The sequence below is a fragment of the Pararge aegeria genome, chromosome 19 (genome assembly GCF_905163445.1).
Source record: "Pararge aegeria chromosome 19, ilParAegt1.1, whole genome shotgun sequence".
In the NCBI taxonomy this organism is placed as follows: Eukaryota; Metazoa; Arthropoda; class Insecta; order Lepidoptera; family Nymphalidae; genus Pararge; species Pararge aegeria.
Window position 1 is genome coordinate 7674937 of NC_053198.1, and position 22625 is coordinate 7697561.

Genomic DNA, 22625 nt, shown 5'->3' on the forward strand with positions numbered 1-22625 from the left:
AATAAGAGGCAAGGATTTTGCCTGACGTATGTCATCAGGTAGGGAATTCCAGAGTCGACACAATTAACTGTAAAAGAATTACTATAGTATTTCGTGCGACTGTACGGAACCTGTAGTTTGCTGTTGGTGCAGGAACGTAGCCTGTTACTATCAAAAAAGGTAAAACGTTCTTTTAAATATTGCGGAGTCTGAGGAAGAAACAGGATACGATACAAGAGAGACAAGGCGTGCATCTCTCTCCGCTGACCGACCGACAACCATTTTAGTTCAGCGCGGAACTGAGATATGCGGTCGAACTTTCGCAAGCCAAAGATAAAGCGGATGCAAAGGTTCTGCAGCCTATCAAGCTTATTAAGGAGATCCTGCGATAAGTCAACATAACATGCATCACCATAGTCAATGACAGGTAACAAAAGAGAATTGGCAACAGCGATCTTAGTTTTAATTGGCAGAAGATTCTTCCACCGCCTAAGATAACAAATAGCACAAATTTTCCGCCCTACCTCAGATACATGAGGTCCCCAAGAAAAGGAACTGTCAATCGTCAGCCCAAGGTTTCTGACCGTATTGATGTAAGGCAAAGCTACCCCATCAAAGTAAACAGCTGGAAGGTTATTAATTTAAGTCAATAAATTGCGATTACCTATGACGATTACTTGTGACTTAACAGGATTTACGGCAAGACCGTAAGGTTTGCACCAGTTACAAATATTCGCCAAGTCTGTATTCAGTTTACAAATAGCAGAGGAAATTCCATCAATGGTTTCTGAGGAGTTAATCTGTAAATCGTCAGCATAGAAATGAAATGAAGAGGAGATAACAGAAGAGACAGAGTTAATAAAAATGGAAAAGAGAAGAGGTGAAAGCACCCCACCCTGTGGAACACCTGCAGTGAGGGGGGAAAGCGAGGAACACTTACCATCAAATCTGACGCATTGTTGACGACCGAACAGATACGACTGAAACCAGTCAATGGCTTCAGATGAAACGTTCACCTTCGACCTAAGCAACGCAAGAAGCAAGTCTTAATTCATATTATTGAAAGCATTGCTGAAGTCAAGAAGAACCAGAATAGTAACCAATTTACTGTCCATCCCTTTCCGAATATCATCGCAGACTTTAATTAGTGCTGTGACCGTACTGTGTCCTTGTCTAAAGCAATAATTAAATATTAATAATTTATTGCTATATTAATAATTTATTGCTTTTATTATTTATTTTTACGCTTAAAACGAACTTTACACTAAAAAAGTAATTGAAGGATTGCAGATACTTAGATTAGAATAAAAAGCAAACCTTTAAAAGGTTGATACGAGAACGGGGTTCATAAAATAAAATGTCCATGATCACAAATGAATCGATTTATTCATAGGTAAACCGTGTATCACATATGCGTTGTGTACATCCACGACATTTTAGGCAAAAAGTGTGCTTAGTTTATGAAAAATTATGAAAAAATACACATTTTTTCCAACACTCAACGACGCTTAACAATAATTTTAAAAATTTAGTCATGTCTGTAAATTCGTGCGCTTAAAGTAAAGACAAGGCGAGCGTGTATCAAAGAACAACAACCATGTTAAGAGTGTTACATTTATTGTAAGGCTGGACGTATGCTGAGGCGCAGAACAGAACAGCACAGAGCAGAACAGATTTTATTATGTATTAACAAGCACGGAATTGCTTACCATGGGAATTATGGCAGCAGACATGACGTATCCATCCCATAAAAATCTTGATAAAAAGACACTAGATATTTTCTGTACGCGTAAATTTGTCGCTGCGAACGTGACTCAGAGCACACCAATTGATTGATACTAGTAAACATTTGTAGCAGATAGCGACCTAACTGAAATTTTTAAAACACATTACCTCTCATGCTCTAAAACAACTGATGTACGCTTTTGTGACAAACCAAAATGCTCCCAGAAACAATATTTCCACTCCGAACTTTTGGTGGCATGGGTGCTGGGAGACGTCGACAAGTGTTTGCCTTACTTAGAGCGCTAAAGCGCATTTCTAGTGTCTTGTTATTAAGATAACTATGGTCGCTCCATATCTGCGACTCTGTCTTAGAAGTCTATTAACATTTCGGTATATAATTAAGTAAACAACGAATTTCCATCATGTAGGTAGATGCAAGATTCAAGCGTTTTAAACGCAGCAAGCAATCAAAGATGCTTGAAACAAAATTACACATACTTGATTTAAGTCATGTGACTGTTTAGGAGCTCCGCGTAGGTATCTCCAACACAAGTGTTCAGACACGTGTGTTGGAGACAGGAATGCTCTGCCAATTCTGCGATGCGTCCTAGCATAGGTACACTAAAAGCCTTGTTATCGTGTATCCGTTAATTTACATATCTGATACCATTTCTATGCTACGCTTAGAAGTATGGTCATTATTTTATCACAGTGCGACGCACAGTGACATAAGAACTTACGTAAATACGTTAACGTTAAACTTTTTACTAGCCTTGAATACTTCACAGCCGTACACAGTTAAATTGTTATTAACGGACGTAATTGTAGCATAAAATGGTATAATAAATGGCAAATAAATTATTATTGTTAAAAAAACCGTAGCGTAAATAAAACAACCTAAACAATAGCTTGTGTACAAATATCAAAAGATAACGACCACTTAACATAACCACGTTTATTTTCACCCTAAGGTAATTAGAAAACGATAAAATACACATCAATATGTAAACAATGGATATTTCGGAGAAGCCAACTTGGCTATCATTTTCATCACCCTAGTACTGTGTAAATTCTTTGTCAGTTACTTAAAGGTATTTCTTTCATCAATCCATACAATATTTGTAAGAAGAAATATAGTAGTCAATCCATTCAAAAAGTTACAATGTACCATAGCTGAAGGCTTAATGTAAGTACTAACTCTTCGAATACAATTCAATTTAGATCCCATTTTTCAATCGCCAATTGTGTTTATGACATTTAGGTACTGTAGTCTTAGTACACGATTTAGTATATTTTATTAAATGCTTTAGAGCAAATATCGTTCTTCTGGTTTTTTAATTTTAAGATTGTTTTGCCAGAAGCCCTAGTTGAGGAATTGCAACAAATTTGAGCTTCAAAACAACACATTCATACATTTCGATCCTCTAAAACGATTGCGAGCGACCAAATTTTGTACCAAGGGAAATCTATGCAATTTATATCTCAGCTTATCCAACGATTGAAAAATGAGTTAATAAACATTTACTCATATTTTACATTCAAAATCTAAAAAAAGAATAACTTTATTTGGTAAGAATAGTAACAATCAGTCGCATGTTTTTTTTTTTGTGAAAAAGCTTAAGATAAAATGATATCAACCGTCTGTGACGCTTGTAAAAGTCTTTCGCGAGATGGTAATTATTTAATTACATAAAAAAGAGATATTATTTAATTATTTTAGTTCGTTCAGCTTTTGAATATTTTGTTTGATAGGATTATGTAAATAAAATAAATTAAAAGTTATAAAACATTTTCTTTTTATTAAAAAACCAGTAGTAACAAAAAATCACTGAAGAAATTTCTCTGTTAAATTTATTTACATCATCGAAGTCGCTTTTTGTGATGTAATTACTTATTCATATTGAAAATTACGATTAAATTTTAAAAGAAATTACATTTACATTAAAACTGATTAAAAACACAGTAACAAACATACAATTTTAAAAATACGCGCATAAAGATAAAAAACACAACCGAATATTTTTAAAGATAAAGATCACAACTTTAAAATAACTGTTGCACTATTACAATTGAGCCCTTGTGTACATTCAGTGCTTGCATTATACATATATATAACAGGAAATAATAGGAGACTTGCAACACTACAAAACGGGCAAGCAAATTTTTTAAACTTGGTTATTTTTCTTCGCACATCTTATCGACTTCACACCAAATCAACTCAAATTAAAAGGCGAGGCTTATGTCATGGAATACATATTAAAGGCGTGCTTGCTAGAGTTTTTTGAAACGTCATCAACTCTTCTTATACGAACTCTCTAACGCAGTGGTGAGTATGTGGTTTTATAAGGGGCCGGTTTCAGATTCAGTTTGGTCAATTTGGGAATATAGTTTTAGAGATTTCTTTGGTCTACTGATTACCTAGCTTTCATGGCTAGTCAATCCTACCAAAAAAGATGTAACGCCAACGATTAAGCGTATTTGGAATTCCTATGTCCATTGTCCAGCAGTGGTACTCCGTTGGTTGACATAATATTGATGATGATGACAGAAACTTGAAAAGTTTGCAGTATTCACATAAAATAATGCTCACTTTGCCATGCTTTGATTCCATCCGAGTCGGTGTTGAGTCGACATGATGTGTGAAGGTCATAAAGCGTATCCAAGGCAGAGGCGGTCGCAGAAGTATACGTATAGCGAATTCCAAACACACGCGGAGAGGTCGCGATATAAAAGCGGATGATCGCAAGGCAATCCCCGATTCCCAAAAATACAATGGTCTTTATGAATATACGATATTTATGATTCATGTATTTTCATCCTCACGCATCGCCTTCAATTCTACATCAGTAGGGCTTTATGCGTGCTACGAGATTATTATGTCTACCCATTTTCTCCTCAAAATGGTAGCCATAATTATCTCGTAGCTCGCATTTTAGCCTTACAGCATGGCTAGTATTAGGAGGAGACGTTTTTCTTCCCGGGACAGGATAAAATTTTAATTTCCGACATAGCTTTATCAACTGTTGGAAATAATATCCAAATAACAAACGGGGATAAACTCTTCTATTCCGTTACCGTGCTAAGCACGTCCACCTGGACACGTTAATAGGCATGATGATTAATTTAAAAAAATGCTCAAAGACATTTTTGTTCATTTAAATTGCAAATCATATTTTAAATAAATATTTCCCCCGTAAACGCTAGCCGGTCGTCATGGCCGCACTTGTGATGTCAACGGCAAATTAGAAGCCCTTGTTGCATAGCTAAACATTATTGATTTTGGTATTGATAACAAAAAAACTTAACAACTTTTTTAAATTACAAAATGACAAATACTTGATATACGCGGAGATTTTCGACGTTCAAGCGGTATAAAATTATGTTTATAGAGACGTGACGTCATAATTCAACTGTCATGGCGGATCGCCAGATTTTGTAGTTTCTTTTAGTGAAAATAAATACCAATCTCACTTCGAATTTTAATAATAAAATGTCGTATAATAGATAAATTCAATATTTTAGCCATTTTTTATTACTGGCATCATGCTTATTTTTTCCCTTGTCAGGAGATATAATGAGAGGATAAACTGCTAAAATCTCTCATTGCGATAAAAACTACAACAATACTGTACTACCATCTCGCTATTAAAGTGCTCTTAAGTGCCTACGCGAGTCGATTGCGACCGCGACCGCCTCAGTTTGGGAACCGCTTCATTCTGTCACTAAAAAAATTGTATGAAATGCATGATCTAACATTGCATAAAAATTAATGAACATAAAATAATTTATTTTAGATTAATATAGCTCAATTTAATAATTTACAATACTTAACCAATACATAATTTTGACCCTAAAATTATTAACTCTGAACCAAATTATTGTTAGCATCAAATATTCTTTCAAACGTGATGAACACGTTTGAAAGAATATTTGACACGTTTGAAAGCTTTCGACTCAAATTCTTAATATAAAAATATATATCTTAGAATAAGTTCAAAAAGTTGTTAAATATAAAGGGCGCGGGAAAAAAAAACATTACGGCAGATTGTATGAAGCTTTGTTCAGTTGCAAAATAATAATTAAAAGCTCCTTTAATAAATTGCTACGACACAGAGGTTCTATAAATTATTAGGTCTAAGTCTACGTTATCTTGTGGAAACACAGCTAATTGTCTTTAATATGTCAATTATATGAGTTTTTTTTGGTAAGCTGCTTTCTTATATACGCCACAAGTGATTATAATGAGAATTACTGTAAAAATATATTAGCTACATACAATTCTACGCGGATAACTACGTCGCTTTTTTATAAGAAACACACAGGTATGAGATGATATCTACATAATAATTTCATTAATTACTTTAATTTGAGAAGACTACGATTGGGTTAATTTACGGAACAGTCTACGTAAGACTAAATAGTATCTATCCAACTATACCTCTAAAAGCTTAAACTAAATTTAAATAAGTGGAAACTATGTTTGTGTTAATTATTAAATATTACCATCGTTAACATTATTTTTTGTAATTACATAATATTACCTATATTATGTAATTACTATTATTTAATATTTATTAATTATTATAAAGAGGTAAAAATGCGATATTTATCAATGTGTATATATTTCTTTTTATATATAAATGACAACATTTATAAAGGTCACTTATAGTTACTATTTAGTCCTACATACAATTAAAAGGCGCCACGGAGATCAAACATCAATGAATTAATTTAAATATTAAAAATGAATAATTTACTTGATAAAGAATACACAATATAGCATAGTAAAAGAGTAGCTTAAAGATTAATAAAAGTGTGCAATTGAGCAATAAAGTATTAAGTAATGCAATAAAGTAAATTAATTGGTACTTTTCTCCATGGCTCCATAAATATTGGCATAGACTAAAGAAACACCGTGTCGAATGAGAATACAAACACTTGGTACCGAGTCTGTAAACCCAATTAAAAATATTATGGGTGCTAAATTAGTATTATCCACAAAATCTGAACTAACTTGACAAGAAAATATTGCCTTCTATTTTCCACTGTTACCAGTGCTGTGAAGAAGAAGAGCTGTGGATTCAGGGTTTGCGTACAACGTAATTTGCATAATCTATTTGTTCATCTTTAGTCTATGGCCAAATAGACAACTTCTTCACCCCGCGTAATAAATGGCACACTATACCAAACCTACTAATAATTGCGTGGTCCTGTAATCGATATTGATTTCATAATTAAATACTTTACAATAATTATTTAGATCGAAGATATAAGTAGTAATTTTTATAACAAACTATGAAAATATATATTTTTCTCCATCATCGTGCCCGAATCGCAGTTTTTTAACTACGCAGTTTCGAGCAAGTTATCTTCGATTTCGGAAGCTACCCGCTTTTACTGTCTTTTTTTTTTAAGTGGTTCGTCTATTCATAAGATACGCAGCGTAATAATATTGTATGATCTTATTGGTATTATACGTCAACAAAATTAGGGCAAGAAGTATATTAAAAAAATTAAAAAAAAAAACAAACATATTATTAATCAACAGAATTAGAATAATTTCAATAACAACAACAAATTTAAAATGGATTTAAAATGTTTGGATGTTTACTGGAAGGTCGCGCGAAAGTTGTCATGAATATATTATATAATATACTTACTGGACATATACATTGTGTCAATGAATAGCATTGGAATCCAGTATATATTTATATAGGGGGTGTTCCTACTGAAGAGTGCAGTGTTGCAATTATAACGCAATATAATCATAAATATAATCAGTGTATACTTGCTGTTTCTATCGCGAACGGCGAAAATGCATCCTGTGAATTAAAAATCGCGCGGCCTTCCACACATTTTCCTGGAGTAAAATCAAGAATTATCTAAGCTAGACGGTATGCATTAATTTATCTACGTCAAACACGCTTACTGCCGACAATCCAATCCTTGTAACTTGTCCACAACTAAGACAAAAAAACCAACTGAAAAGACCATACAAATTTGGTCTGGTCTTCGGGAGTCGGTCAAAAAGTTCTTTGGTAGGCATTTTTACTACATAAAATGCACAAGGCTGTTTTATTTATGTTTTGTAGAACAGAAGAATGTTTTTAAGAAAACAGGTACACAATTATTTGTTGTTAGAATAGTAGATTGTTCAACAAGGGGCTAAAGCAATAAAGATAAATCCCAAGCAAGCGAGGGATTTAAGAGTAGCTCCCGAGCGTAGCGAGTGTGTTGGATCTAGAATCCTGAGTGTAGCGAAGGTTTTAGGGGCCCCCAAAACTAAGGCAGCTTTAAGCCTGAGCTGAATACTCTACTTTTTACAACTCGCGAGGGCGTTCGGTTTCAAACCCACAAGCAAACACCATCTTAAAATCTCTTCGGTTGTTAAAATACATGGATTGTCGACAACTAATAAAGTAAACTTATATAATAATTGTAAATTTCATTAAGCTACATTCAATTGCAACATATTCATACACTTCCTTACATCCAAATATACAAAATTATGAGGTACTAAATTTAAAACGGTTAACACATATTTGTACAATGATTCCAATATTTGTTCACTTGTTAAGGCCAAACTGGTTGAAGGAAAGTCCACAATCACACACAATGATGAATCTTCACAAAATAAATGTATAGAAGGATATCCATCCGGCATTAGGTATTACGGCAATCTTACAGTGTGGACTAACCTCTATATAATTAATACACAATTTTTTTTTTAGCTAGAATACTGACAATGGAAATATGAATTGATGCAACATAAAACATGAGCATTTAAAAAATTTAAATAATGTCTAAAAGTAAGTAAAATTTAATTCATAAATTGCTTTTTTCAACTAACTTACTATAAAATAGTTTTAAAACGAATTTTAAAAATTAACATATTCAATTTCCATTGCGTATTTGCTGATGAAACGAATACAAAACTGCTAAAGGGTTTAAGTTAGCGTGCAATGAACAAATGCACATTATGGAAAAATAAGCCGCGCGAGCCAAAAGGATGAAGAATATAAAAAATTATGGATTTTGTCTTATATATTGGATTTTATCTCACAATCTTAGTAGGGAGACATACTTGTTATGTAACACCCGTAGCGACACTACGTAACGCGTGTTGAGTTGAATCAAACCGCAGTTAATTCGATGTGGGCCAGCACGCCTACTACGGGCTTCGAACGATTGGAACAACGCAACGACGTATTTTATACTTATTTTGTAAAAATGAAATTAAACGACTTTCGTTGACTTTTTTGTTGCGTATTTTTTTTAATTCTATGTATGGAAAAATACATTTTTTAAGAACATAATAAATGCTATCGGTTTCGTTTTTATAATACAAATATTCATGTCTTTTAATGAGCGGTTGCTTGGTGTATGCGTAGACTGGGTTCATTGACTGCTCGTCCTTGATCGCGGTAGGGACTGAGTGGCGGTTGAGTAATTTATTCGAACGAACCCGAAATGACGAAACCGGTTTTGAAGCACTACACTCTACAAATACCCGACGCGTGGGGTTTCGGTATTATTTAAACTTACTACGTTTTTGCTATTATTTTCTAACTAGGATCCTTTTGACTGGACGGGCTATGGGGAATGTTAAACGTTTCAATAAAGAAGTGTGAGGTGCGTAAGCCTTTTTTACATCTACAAACATCGAAAGCAACTTCATCATTGATTCGAGTAACATTTCATCCGCTAATTGGACAGGTCTTTTTACGAGATCAAATTTTCCTATTTCAATTTTTTTTTGTCTTCTAAGACGTTTTATGGCCATAAACTGTGGCGAAATGCTTGGCAACTACAGTCAAAACCTGGTTGTTTTTGACTAGACGAGTTTTAAATACTCCGATTCCTACGATACAAATAATACTAATACATTAAATTCAAAACAAATCATTCGGTTAGGCAATACATTGGAATTTCAAAAGGGAAAAGTTTGGGAGATTCCTAAAATTTGAGCGATATACAAAAATTCTGGAATAAATTCATTAATATTTAAAATTCAAACGATTTACTTGCGACACCGACACATATTCCTTATAATTATTGACTCACCTCAAAGTTATTATTAGCCAGTACCTACCTGAAAATAATTAATATAATGTTAGTACACAACAATATTTTTTATTTTATACTTAGCTTTTGGGGACCATTGAGTCGTCGATTTTCGACTATTTCTGTTAACGTGTATAAATAAATATACATACTACGACAACACACACATCGCCATCTAGCCTCAAAGTAAGCGAGGCTTGTGTTATGGGTACTTAGATGACTGATGAATTTTTTTATGAATAATATACACAAATACTTATAATATACAGATAAACACCCAGACACTGAAAAACATTTAGGTTCATCACACATCCTAGGGCTCAGAAAGCAGGGCCGCTGCCCAGTCGGCCGTCAATTAAATTGAATAATTTTATGTCTTAAAAATTAAAATCAATTCGACATAATTGATTTTCAGCCACTTAACTTAATCTTATAGGCATTGAACAGGTATTAATTAGAAAAGAATGAAGTTTTGATTATAGATTTTTTTATAACAAATGTTTGCAGCTGACTTTGAGCTACACAATACGAATTTTTTTTTTGTCGGTTGCTGATCGAATCGGTTAAACTATGATTTCTTCTTAAGTAATAATTAATTATTTATAAGTACCCCTTAAAGTTAAGCTATACGATGATGAAGATACGATGGACCTTTAAACACAAATGCAATGTGCGACAACACAAATGTAATCTTATTACCTGTATATAAAGTTTAAACTCCTAGTTCACCGTATTGCACAGACCATTTTTCATAAGCGACGAGACTATGCGGTGAAACAGACGGCCGAATCCTCTTCAGCGCATCCATAAAGTCTTGGAAGGTGATGCTTCGAACGAGTGAGAGATCTAAGCATTTTACTTCCTCCGGGTCCAACTCTGCAACAAGAAGAATTAATTTAAGTTTAGAACTTTTGGAGTTTTTGTCTATGAAAATTCAAAATGATTTAATTCTTAATGTTTTCTGCGTCCGGCCTGGACGCAGAAAACATTAAGAATTAAATTTAAAATACGGAAACAAGAAAGGATGTATTTAACCAGAAACCACACTTTAATCGAAATTTTACGGTAAAGAGGCCCAGGCCCCAGAAAGGTTAAGTCAATTTCGTAAGCCAGTTTTGAAAACTATGGTACTGAATTTTACTACTCATAAAATTGGTGTGTCCATACGTGCTACAAAGTACTGCCCAGTGTCCATCAACTTATGGCTTAACTTTATAATTTTTTATTAGTGTTATACCTACACTTGGAGGAATTATTAATTTTATAAATTTAATTTGCATATAAAAATTTTCGGAACCGACAGGATTTGATCCTGCGACTCTCTGGCAATCACGGCCTGAGCGCTTTTTCCAATTAAGCTACGGCTCTCCTACCATCGATGCCGAAATTTGGTATATGCCTTTTACATCAGTCTTAAAGCGACTGTAGCGTAATCTAGTAGGATGTTAAGTCCCATGTGCCTGTAATTAACAGGCAACAACGCCCTTCAGTCCGGACCGAAGCAATGCTGCTTGGTGGCAGATATAAACATGGTGGCTAGACTGGGTACTCCCGCCTGGTGCTCTTTTAACGTTTTGGAACTATAAAATCTGTGCGATTTCGTTTTAAATGACCCAGTCCATAATCCACAGTAATAAAATAACTCAATGAGTCAACTCAACCGTCCACGAACTATTTTCATCAATATTTTCAACGTAGTTGTTAAATATCGAGAACATGTTAGAAAGGTTCACTTAGACTTAAATGTTATATTTCGAGAAAGCAATCGAGAAGTCGCGAACAGCACATGAGGTAGCTTAGAAAATTCTACCGTAACATTAGCGATAAACGCTGGCGCATTGCCAAGCGTTAAAGTCGCTAAAAGCATTTCAGATTTACCTAGAACACGAAATGTGAAGTACAATTTTAGGTCTCTTGATTATCACCATTATCCTACACAGCCTAATCAATGTTGGGTACAGAAAAATAAGAGAACACACAATTGAGAACGTTGATCCAGCTGTTTTATATTGATTTTATCACTAAAATATGATATAATGTCTTATGTTAGTGATAAAAAACTGCGACTTAACGTGCTTTCCGAGGCTGGCGGATGGACAACATCAATTTGGTTACTAAGATTTCCTGAGTAGAAATCTCAAGTTACAGCGTGTTCTGGAATCCAAACATACTAACCATTCGATCAGAAGTGCCCAAACTTTATAAACTCGTGGACCACCAAATTTTTGGTAGAGAAGCTAATGAATTTTCGCAAAAATTCAACTACTACAAATGTGGTTTTACTGCTGATATAATACTTATCATTTTAAAAGATTTAAAGTTCTAATCAGTACATTCATGCATTACCTAGATTAAATTTACGAGCTACTCGCTAATTAACGGAGAGCCACAAACGTTGATCTCCATTCCCATTTCTTGTCCCCCAATTTTGGTTGACCAATGTCGACCTGAAGGCCATTATATAACCCCCAGGGCTCACTTTGGGTATAATCGCCCTTGATCACAGGAAGTATAATACCTACCTCTAATGGGCCCTAGAGCAGCGTCGCGGCACAACGCAGTAAGGTCACTGCCCGAGTAGCCATCAGTCAGGGCACCCAACCTCGCTATCTCATCATCCGTTAGTGATGACGCCGCAGCTCCTCGCGCTAAAACGCGCCGTAGAAGTGCACCACGTGTTCTCGCGTCTGGCAATGACACGTATACTCGCTTTGGAAACCTCCTGCGAATTAAAAAAAAAAACATGTTCTCTATATACCAAATGTCATTTCCGTGTAACGCGAAATATGAAAATGTTACTGCACTCAAATAGGTAGGATTTTGCTATGATAAAATTCAATTACAATCCGTTCAGTTTTGCATGAAGAATTTCTTCACAGAATTGCGTTTTCATTCCATAGGTACCCTCGGTATTGCCTCTCCGGTCCATTATCTATCTCTACGAAAAAAAGTCACGTCGATCTGTTCTGTTTTTGTGAGACAGGAAGGGCAACTTAACCAACGCACTTACGTATTAATCAGCAAAATACCTTTAGTTGAAAATCAGAAGTGGGATCAAAAGACACTGTTTGAACTTGAAATTTACACAAAACTAAAAGCTAAATTTGCGAGAGCAAGAAACTTTATTGTTCAGTCAAAAGCGATGGTTAGTCAAACGATTTTTAACTACAAGTTTTTGGATTTTGTTAAGTTATTAAAACATCTAGTTACCTTAACGCAGCCTCATCCAGCTCCTGCGGTCTGTTAGTAGCTGCCATAACTATAAGCCTATCCGCCCCAGCGGCCGGAAGACCGTCGAACTCCACAAGAAATTCCGTCTTCAAGCGCCTGGACGCCTCGTGTTCTCCCGACGATCGCTCGCAGAGAAGCGAGTCTACTTCGTCCACGAATATTATTGACGGCTTTTAAGAATAAATTAAAGTATTTAATACAAAGAACACATTCTTAATTAATATCGATAAGTAATTAAAATTAAATTTGCTGGCGTGCGTATTAAGTTTTTATTATCTGACGATATTAAGTCCAGTCAAACTGTACATATAAAAATTAAGGCTCGGTTTTGGTTGGATAGTCAGTTATAAGGACTCCGGCTTCCATTGCGGGGAAGGAGTTTGTGCGTTTTAAGTCATTTCATGTTACTTGTATTGACAAGACAGACGTTCTCCATAATTCTCGAAGGCGTGTGTGGTCTACCAATATACACTTGCCAAAAATCAATCCAAAATTGTAGTTTGTGCAGTAATAGGTTGATAACGATGATGATTTGATTGATTAAGCGGCATGGAGATAATCCACATTTTGTATGTTATGTAGTAAGTAAAGAAGATTTATACCCTGATTATAACATAACACTGACTAATAAACATTGTTTTGTATAGTTACACAATGCTTTATATTCTTCTATGGAATTTCACATTACTGATTATAGCAAGATATAAATCGGTGCAAGTCACGCGCAATACTGTGAAGTAAAGGCCGCGTGTGTTTTTGAGCTGATAATTACTAAACGGTAATTTATGCAGTTCTTCTTCAGTTATTTTTTTAAAATGCACGTTTACTGCATTTTTGACAGAATGGAATACAACCTTCATAAACATAACAATGTTGGAAACGCGCCAAAGCTGGAAAAAGATCTGAATGCAGAAGTCTAGCAAACACAAATCGTTCAAACAGAAAGCTCTGAACAATGCCAATGTGGCGAAAGTGATATGCAGTTTTGCTAAAATCGGTCGCATTCTCATCTGTAGTTGAGTTTAGCTTTGGGTATGTAGCTTAGACATTTATGAACTCTTAACATAGTATTATTTGTGTCCACCTGTCAGTTAAAATTGTTTTGTATTATTATAGTTTCAAATATTATTTTCTGCAGCTGTAGATCGTTAAGTTAGCGTTGGTATTATTTTTAATAACCGCACTTCGTGAATTCTAGAAGTACGATGCTTTCAACTGCATTATTGTTCTAGTCGTTAACATGGTCGTCTACGGATCATAAGGATATGGGTTCGAATACTGAGTCAAGCAATAATAAATAATTATTTATTGGCTCATACTGTCATATAATAATTTATGGAGCTGCTTGTAGCAGTGGCACGAAAACTTTTGACCAGGGTAGGCATATAGGAGGAAGATGATATAATATATACATCCCGGACAAACGTCGTGACACTGGAACTATATATAATAGATATAAACCATCAGAATAATGTTTTAAATGAATTAGAAGTGCAAAATGCATGTTTTCTAACTATTTGTAAAAGCCACCACGGTCAAAACATCGTTCTTGTATTGCGCACATACACAGAAAATTTTTCAGCTCTTACAATCGTCGCGGGCTCTTAGCTAATTTTGCAAAACTAAAGAGACCGCTGTATTATGCAAATTTCCAGACAGATTGCCAAACAGCCCAATTTTCACATAGCGTATAATAATTTGACTGCAGCTGATGCAAATCGCATTTATATATAGAACTGACAGATTGCGATCGGTTCGCAACTGCCAGAAAAGTTAAAGAATACGGAAGCTAAATGTAGAACTCACCTGAAGTTCCCTGGCCACTTGGAACAGTGCTCGTACCATTTTCTCTCCATCACCCACGTACTTGCTTGTTAATGTTGCGGCAGATATAGAGAAAAATGTCGCAGAGCATTCTGCTGCCACGCATCGCGCCAGGAGCGTCTTACCTGTTGTTAAAGTCAAAAGTAAGTTTCAGTAAGTATATTATATTCTTATAAAGTTTACTTTTAATAAAAGTGGTGTAGCGTTGGAATTGTTACACTGTGTTCGTCAGGTTCAGACATTTGAAAGGTGCTGTCAGTGGAAATGTGACAAAACACTGTGGAAATATTCTGACGTTACGCCAGGTTTATTAATATAACGGATTTAACGGATGAGGTGATTCACGAAACAAACTATGTTTTAACCTAAACATGTAATTTAAACTTCTACAGAATTAAAAATGAAATATTATATGTTTTCCGATTCCTTAGTGATTGTTTACTTTTCTTTCTTAACCTACATCGACAGAATATAGAGAGATATTTATCTTGTTGGTATTTTTATGGATTATGGTTTAAATTCCGGTTCCAAAATAACGAATGTTCGTTATTTCGAAACCGGTTTTTGAAACTTATAAATTAATTACCATTGCCTGGAGGGCCAAAGAGCAGTAACCCTTTAGCTGGTGATCTTAATCCCGTAAAAAGTTCCGGTCTTAACGATGGCAGCACCACCATCTCTTGTAAAGCTTGCTTGGCCGCCTATAAGAAACATTCCTGTTAATATTACTAATAAGTAAGGCAGCCGATTGGCGCAGTGGACAGTAGCCCTGCTTTTTGAATCCAAGACTGTGTGTTAGATTCCAATAACTGGAAAATGTTTCTGTGATGTTCATGAATGTTTTTCTATGTCTGGGTGTTTATCTGTATATTGTAAGTATTTAAGTACCTTTATGAGTCCGCCTAGGAAAGAAACATTTTTAGCCGTTTCATCTTTCAACGGTGGAAACAGATCACCTCTATTATAGAAGTATTGTGACGCCAATCAAACTAGAGAATTCAGTCTGAGTATGTCTGCGTGTGAAATGAGGTAGAGGAGTGAATAATAGAGTAATCGTGATATAATCACACGTGGTAAAACCTGCTGCCAGTGAAAAGCCCGTCAAAATTGGTTCAGCCGTTTCAAAAATAAGCTCAGACCAACAGACTTACTATTTTATTTATTTCTGTTTAATTAAATCTTCGTCGAGAAACTCACCTCTTGACCAGTAATATCATCCCAATTTACTTTCGGACCACCTTCCACAATCTCGTCCAGTATAAGTTGAACCAGTTTGGGGTCGACGCCTCGTACTGCGAGCGTTGGCTGTGGAGTTCTACTTCTGGTGGGCGTCCCTCTCTGAGAGCCTCCTCCAACGACTCGTCTCACTGGCGACCCGTTCACTGGCACCTGGTATGCGCTCTAGTCATGAGAGGAGAAGTTGCGATGTTAATGGCGATGGAATGGTTAGTGGCGTGAGGAGGAAGCTTAATAAAGGTTTAACAAAAAACACACACACAATTACAATATGAGGGTACATATTGAGCACCGAAACACTCTAGTTTCAGGCTAAAAAGGACCATAAAGTCTTTGATTTAAAGCTTCAATTTGTCAAAACTTTTACAATTAGCACTTCTAGCGGAACAACTATAACATTCAAAGCGCGGATAGAGAATGTATGTTTTTCAAACGAGGCACTTAAGGTTCATTTTTCTATGAAGCTTTTGCATTCAATCGCTATGGATGTGAGCAGTTAGAAAAAAATAGACTATCGGGAGTAGTTAAAAGGCAATAATAAATTTAATATTATGTTGATATATTATTTAATATGATTGTAGTTCCTATATTAGTAAATGGGAGACATATTATACGAACAGAAACATTACAGTTATATTTTTTTAAACTTGCGGGTATTTGTTTTAGAATTTTGTAATGATTGAGGCAAAGTTTTAAGGTAAACTTAACGACGATGATGAGATGAATGACATGACATGCCAATTTGTGTGACCAATATAATATTTAAGTATAAAATATATATAATTGTTACCTACTAATAAAAAACGAGATTATTACATAAAATCAGAGCCAACTGAGTAAATTTTCAGAAAAGGTTAGAATCTGAACCTTAAAACTAATTTTACTTACAGATAACTGTCGTTTAACAGCGGGCGGTGTAGAGGCCGGTTTCACGGGGTATCTGCTGTAGCCCCCGTTGGAACTATTCGGCTGCGAGGACGATCTGCCCATAGACCGCGGCAAGGTTTGAGACTTCATCAGTGGCCCTCCACCGCTGGGCACTCGGCGACCAGCAGTTGTTAACTTTCGACCTGCGACTTTAATATTAAACAATTCATGTTACAACCACTATGACTAGACCTTCGTCAGATATTACGCTTGTACTTAAACCCAAGAATTGTTAGGGTTTATAATGCTAAAAATTCTTATTACCAGCCCGAAAATAGGAAAGTGTCGGCCCTCGCCTTTTTAGCTTTTTAAGCAGTCCTGTCGGTCATCGTCCATCAGCTGGCCGATTTACTGTTCGATTTGATACCAGATTTAGCTAGCCACTGTTGGAATTCGCCAGCTAATAACCTGTTAAATTCATATTTTGCTTTCTGAAACCTAAGTTTCCAACTGAGATAATTTCATCTCGGTTGGCAGGTACAATTACACATACCTATAATAATGGTTTGGGCTTTATTTTATGGTAACTTTCTATAGTGGCTAGCTAAATTTGGTGTCAACTGAGATAGTAAATTGGCCTGTAGACTTATTAGATCAGCGTGGTGGGTCTTATAAATCAGGATAACAGAGGCCAGCAGAGAAATAGGATGATGATGATGAATACGCCCCAAATTTCAAGATTCGATCGTAGATTAATCCGATTGGACCGTCTATATGGTGGTCTTAAAATACCCAGGATGACTAAAAAAAATGTATAACTTTTGTTGACGCAATGACAACAAACCTCCGCTAACCACCAGCGGTACGTCGATTCAGGTTAGACATTTAAATTGGATCGTGTGTTGACACGTACTAACTGCAGATTGAATCAAGCTGCAGGCCGATGAGAGAATATCCAGGATGGTTTAAGTGTATGAAAATATATTTACTGTAGGCAGTGTTTTGTACGTGTGGATTTCGCTTAACCATCGCTGAACTGAGGTTACGTACACTTAAGTATTCTACGTAGAGTTGTACAACTGGTAGGTAGATGCTTTTGGTATCAAGGTTTCGATTTGAGCAGTGACTCTCAATGTCACACTAGGTTTAGGGCGAAATTCGAGAAATGTCTATTAAATGCATTAAAGTTGAATTCGCCGCATGGCTTTTGAATCGGGCACTACGAGCCTCTTTGTTGACTATGAATTCCAGTTTAATTTAAAACCACTCCTGTTTTTCTTCTTTGTTAAAAGGATGTTACCTTTTAACAAAGAAGAAAAACAGGAGTGATGAGCAGTAATACTGTATAAAAAAATAATCCGTGTAGCTATTATGTTTAGGCGAATATAGATATTTAGCACATATTGTATAGGATATAGGTTAAAAGAAATTTAATATAAGCTTTTCGCTCATACTTAAAAAAATAAAAACTTTTTTGTTAGTATATTATTATGTGTAACTTATACTAAGAAAGAAGTATTTATATATTACCCGCTAAACGTTAACTTTATCAGGAAATCTTTATTTTTAAACAAGCTGTTGCCTACGTTCATCCTTGTTTGTCCCCCTGGGATATAAAGTAGCATATTTACTCTCCATCCTTTTAATTAAATCTATGCCAAAAATGGAAATAAATTTTGATTGGTTGCTTAGTTAAGGCGTGAAGGAAGGAGAAAGAAACAGACATGCTTATGTATTCATAATATTGTGGCGGTCTCCACATTACCATACTAGATGGCGCTACAAAGATCCTGCATCGTGCCACATAAAATGACTAAGTATACGACTTCCAAAAATGAATGGTCGGACCTCGGTCCCCAAGCGCAAACAACCGCTCGGAGGAAGATCTTCCTATTCCTGTTGTTACGATCGAGCAAATCACCATAGCTCCCGTACAATATTTTATTGTTTTCCTTATAAGTTAACCTTAATACGCTTTGTAACCCGAAATGTCGTTAAGAATGTGGATTTGTAACGCAATTCTTTGACGTTCAAAGGACGTCTGTAAAGGACCGGCTCTGTCTTTAAACCTTTCCGTGGCCTTTGTAAGTAGGTAGGTATCTGACCTGTAATGTTAGTTCCACAACAGTAATTTACTTGTTATTGACCAACTGACCTAAGGACGCGGTTTGATAAATTTGAACCCAACAAGTAGGCATCCAAATCCAGTAATAACAATCTGCATATGTGGACGGGAAGGAAAACTTGCGCGTATAACAGGCCCATAATAATAAACTCCAGACGTCGCGTCGCGTCGACATTCTATATAGGGTCCCCATTAGTCATTCGTCTAGTATGTTTTGTTTAATGTTTGATTTCTACTAATACCCGTTGATAAATCAGTTATATACAGTGAAGTGAAAGAGGTAAACCGCCGAATCCAACTGGGATGGGCAGCGTTCGGGAAACTTCGAGACATATTTTCGTCCTAAATCCCTCAGTGCCTGAAGACCAAAGTCTTCGAACAGTGCGTGTTGCCAGTGATGACTTACGCATCCGAAAGTGGTCGCTTACTATGGGCCTCATAAGAAGTCTCAGAAATGAAATGAAATGAAATTTTATTCGCTGAATATGAGCTTACATAGGGTCTTATTATAATATAACATTCCTCCATATTCTACTATTAAGCATGCGAAATGTAAAGTGCATAACAAGAACAATCATTACACATGTCTGCATAATCTTGTTGAGCAAGCATTGAAAAGTTATACAGTATTTATTAAATTATACAGGTAATATCAATGTTATCATAATAATATCATATTTAATTCGAAGTCAGATACTCGGATATTCGATAGAAACATTTTGTACACAGCCAATGCGCCAGATTTTTCTTAAAAAAACGCGTAGGGTGATTTTTTAGACCTGCATCTAATTTATTGTATATTTTAACGCACAAAAGGGGGATTTTGCGGTTTGTTTTAATTTATATTTATAGTTGCACAGCGGAATTTTATTCCTCGTGGTGGCGATGAACGAAGACTGATATTTCGTAGATATACAGACAAGGCAGAGTAAGGAGATTGTGTTTTTGAAATATTGGTCTGCAGGAATCCGTTGGCTCTAGGTATAAGAAAGATGCTTCTAATACACTTTTTCTGTGTCACAAACAATTTGCTTTGAGAATCACTCAGCGGGCGATGGAAAGAGCAATGTTGGGGGTATCTCTACGTGATCAAATCAGAAATGAGGAGATCCGACAATAGCTCAGCGAGTTGCAAATCTGAAGTGGAAATGGGCGGGGCACATAGCTCGGAGAACCGATGGACGCTGGGGTTTCAAGTTGTTGGAATGGCGACCCCGCACAGGTAAACGCAGCGTTGGTCGACCCCAAACGAGGTGGACAGACGACATCAAACGAGTCGCTGAGAGCCGGTGGAAACAAGCGGCCCAGGACCGTGGATTTTGGAACTCTCTACAAACTCTCTATGTCCAGCAGTGGACTTCAATCGGTTGAAGTGATGAGGATGATGCTACAGTGAAGACTGTAAAGTGTCTAGCTTAAAGTATTTGTGATTGTAATATTGTTGGTGTACTGTGTAGGGTCCAAATCTGAATTAACTCGCACACTTCTCGTATCAGTTGTATAGGAGTTCACAGGAGTCGTATTATATATTCAAGTGCAAACCTATATTTATATAATAATATAAAAAAATTGAATAAAGATAACAAATGCTTACTTAGTTTTTTCTTCTTCGGGCATAGTTAGGAACATAGTTTAAAAGTATTTTTTTCAAAAACTTTACGCCATCGCGGTGGGTTATACCATAAGCGATAATAACTGGTAGTTTAGAACCCACCAATCCGCACTGTGGCGTGGTGGGTTAGTGCCCTTCAATGAAACTGGCCTTTGCCCGTCTGTGGCACATTATTATACTGGAAGTGATGATGATTTCTTAAAACAGGCAAAAACTAATACCTACCTCTTTATACTACTAGATGAAGATCAAATATTACTCATTACTATTCCAAAGAACGAAAAAGAATTTATGTATAATTCTTATCTACAGTCTACTTTTGTTGAAACAGTCAAAAAAGTAAAAGGCCTTCGAAGTGATCTATCAAAGTAATCGACAAAAGAGGTCATAGAAAAATCAATCGATAAAATTATACGAAATTGCAGTTCATTACTTTAACTCGAAATTAATTCTTTTGAATGACAGTAATAAGTTATCTTCTCACTTACGAGTAGGCCCCTTAGTACGATTTGCAAATATTGATGGCCGATGGTTTTCGAATATATTATTATTGTAATAGAAACACGTAACAACAACAATAAGAAACACTTTTTTTTTCAGATTATATACATGTTTCCAAGCAACTGCTAAACAGGCTAGTTGCTTAAGCGACTCTTCGGGTTTTGTAAAAAAACAAATAACATCATTATAGGGGCGCAATAAACAGATCAGCCTGGATATGACTTCACCATCACTTAAAAAGGAATAACTTGTAGTCGATTAACAAAAACATCCTTTGAGGCTCGGATCTGGACGACCACAATGAAGTTGAAGAAAATTATATTGGAATAGATGGCTCATTGTAATTTGAGAATATCTCCATATCAACCCATTACCGGTCCACTGCAGGGCACGGGTCTCCCACACATGAGGAGGGTTAAGGCCGTGGTCCACCACGCTGAGCCAGTACGGCTTGGTGTACAATTTGATATACTATTTCCTTATTTGTAAACGTAAGTGCTTAACGAGTAACAATACTGTTTGCGAATTCGTACTAAGTGTATACTTACTCAATGGAAAGTGGATATTGGTGGCACTAGTGTCGCCCACTCATATTTTAATTAATCGTCATAAAAGAAAATAAATCTTTCTCCGTGGTCACGAGAAAGTAGAAATAGTTTTCTATAACTCTTTTCGCTGTTGTACATATTAGTGGCAGTGGAGGTTACATAAACTACAGGTACGCGTCCATTTACCGGGACGTGCTCTCTTAGGAAGTCTGTATTTGCTTTTAATATATGTGTGTCCTGAAACTAGGTACCTATACTTATATACATTCCTTTTAAAATTATTGTTATTTTATTTTAATTTCAATAAGTAACGTTTAAAAGGAATAACCCAGATATAATTCGACGCTTAAGGGTGCGAAGAATCCATCCCTTATGTAATGTTTTATTAAAATATAAAGTTAAGACAAGTTAAGTTGACTTATGCAATAGGATCTATTAAAACAACGTACACTATGTAAAGATTACGCGAAATCTTTCGTGTATTTATTTTGCACCCTTGCTTAGGTTTGAACCTGGTCGATATCGATAGTCTGCACTCAACAATCGATCTGAAGCCTAGGTATATTATAAATGGTGATTTTTAAGATATCCACTGTAACTCTGTAAGGTAAACTAAATTGACATGAATGCATGATTTTTGAAAGTATAAAGAAAAAAATTTAATTTAAAAAACGTTTCTGTTGCCTTTCGCGGAAATCGAACCTGCTGCATAAAGTGATAAAGGCTCCAGGTATTTATCCCAACATCGATGTTGGCTATGACTTTTTATTATGTAACTACCAATTATAAAAATATATTGAAAATGTCATCAATATTAATTTATGCAATTTAAGTTTTCGACGTGTAAAAGACCTTGCGATTCGCCCACTCCGCCCACCACTTAATATCGAACCGATTACGATGTCTCGATCAA

The 22625-nt window shown here is 35.7% G+C and overlaps 1 protein-coding gene across 3 annotated transcripts in view; it reads right to left on the reverse strand.

Moving 5' to 3' along the window:
• Positions 1-9486: 9486 nt before the first annotated feature.
• The window catches only part of LOC120632281 (spastin), a 29123-nt gene continuing 15984 nt past the window's right edge, over positions 9487-22625 (reverse strand). For 2 of the 3 annotated variants that reach the window (XM_039902105.1, XM_039902107.1), the window contains 8 exons: positions 16948-17135; positions 16021-16224; positions 15410-15524; positions 14806-14948; positions 12979-13169; positions 12291-12490; positions 10468-10644; positions 9487-9796 (listed from right to left, as the gene is read on the reverse strand). In XM_039902105.1, the coding sequence (XP_039758039.1) occupies positions 10481-10644; positions 12291-12490; positions 12979-13169; positions 14806-14948; positions 15410-15524; positions 16021-16224; positions 16948-17135 (1205 nt within the window). In that variant the 3' untranslated portion in view covers positions 9487-9796; positions 10468-10480. The remainder of the gene's footprint in view (positions 9797-10467; positions 10645-12290; positions 12491-12978; positions 13170-14805; positions 14949-15409; positions 15525-16020; positions 16225-16947; positions 17136-22625) is intronic. The other variant, XM_039902106.1, reaches the window with a different exon arrangement.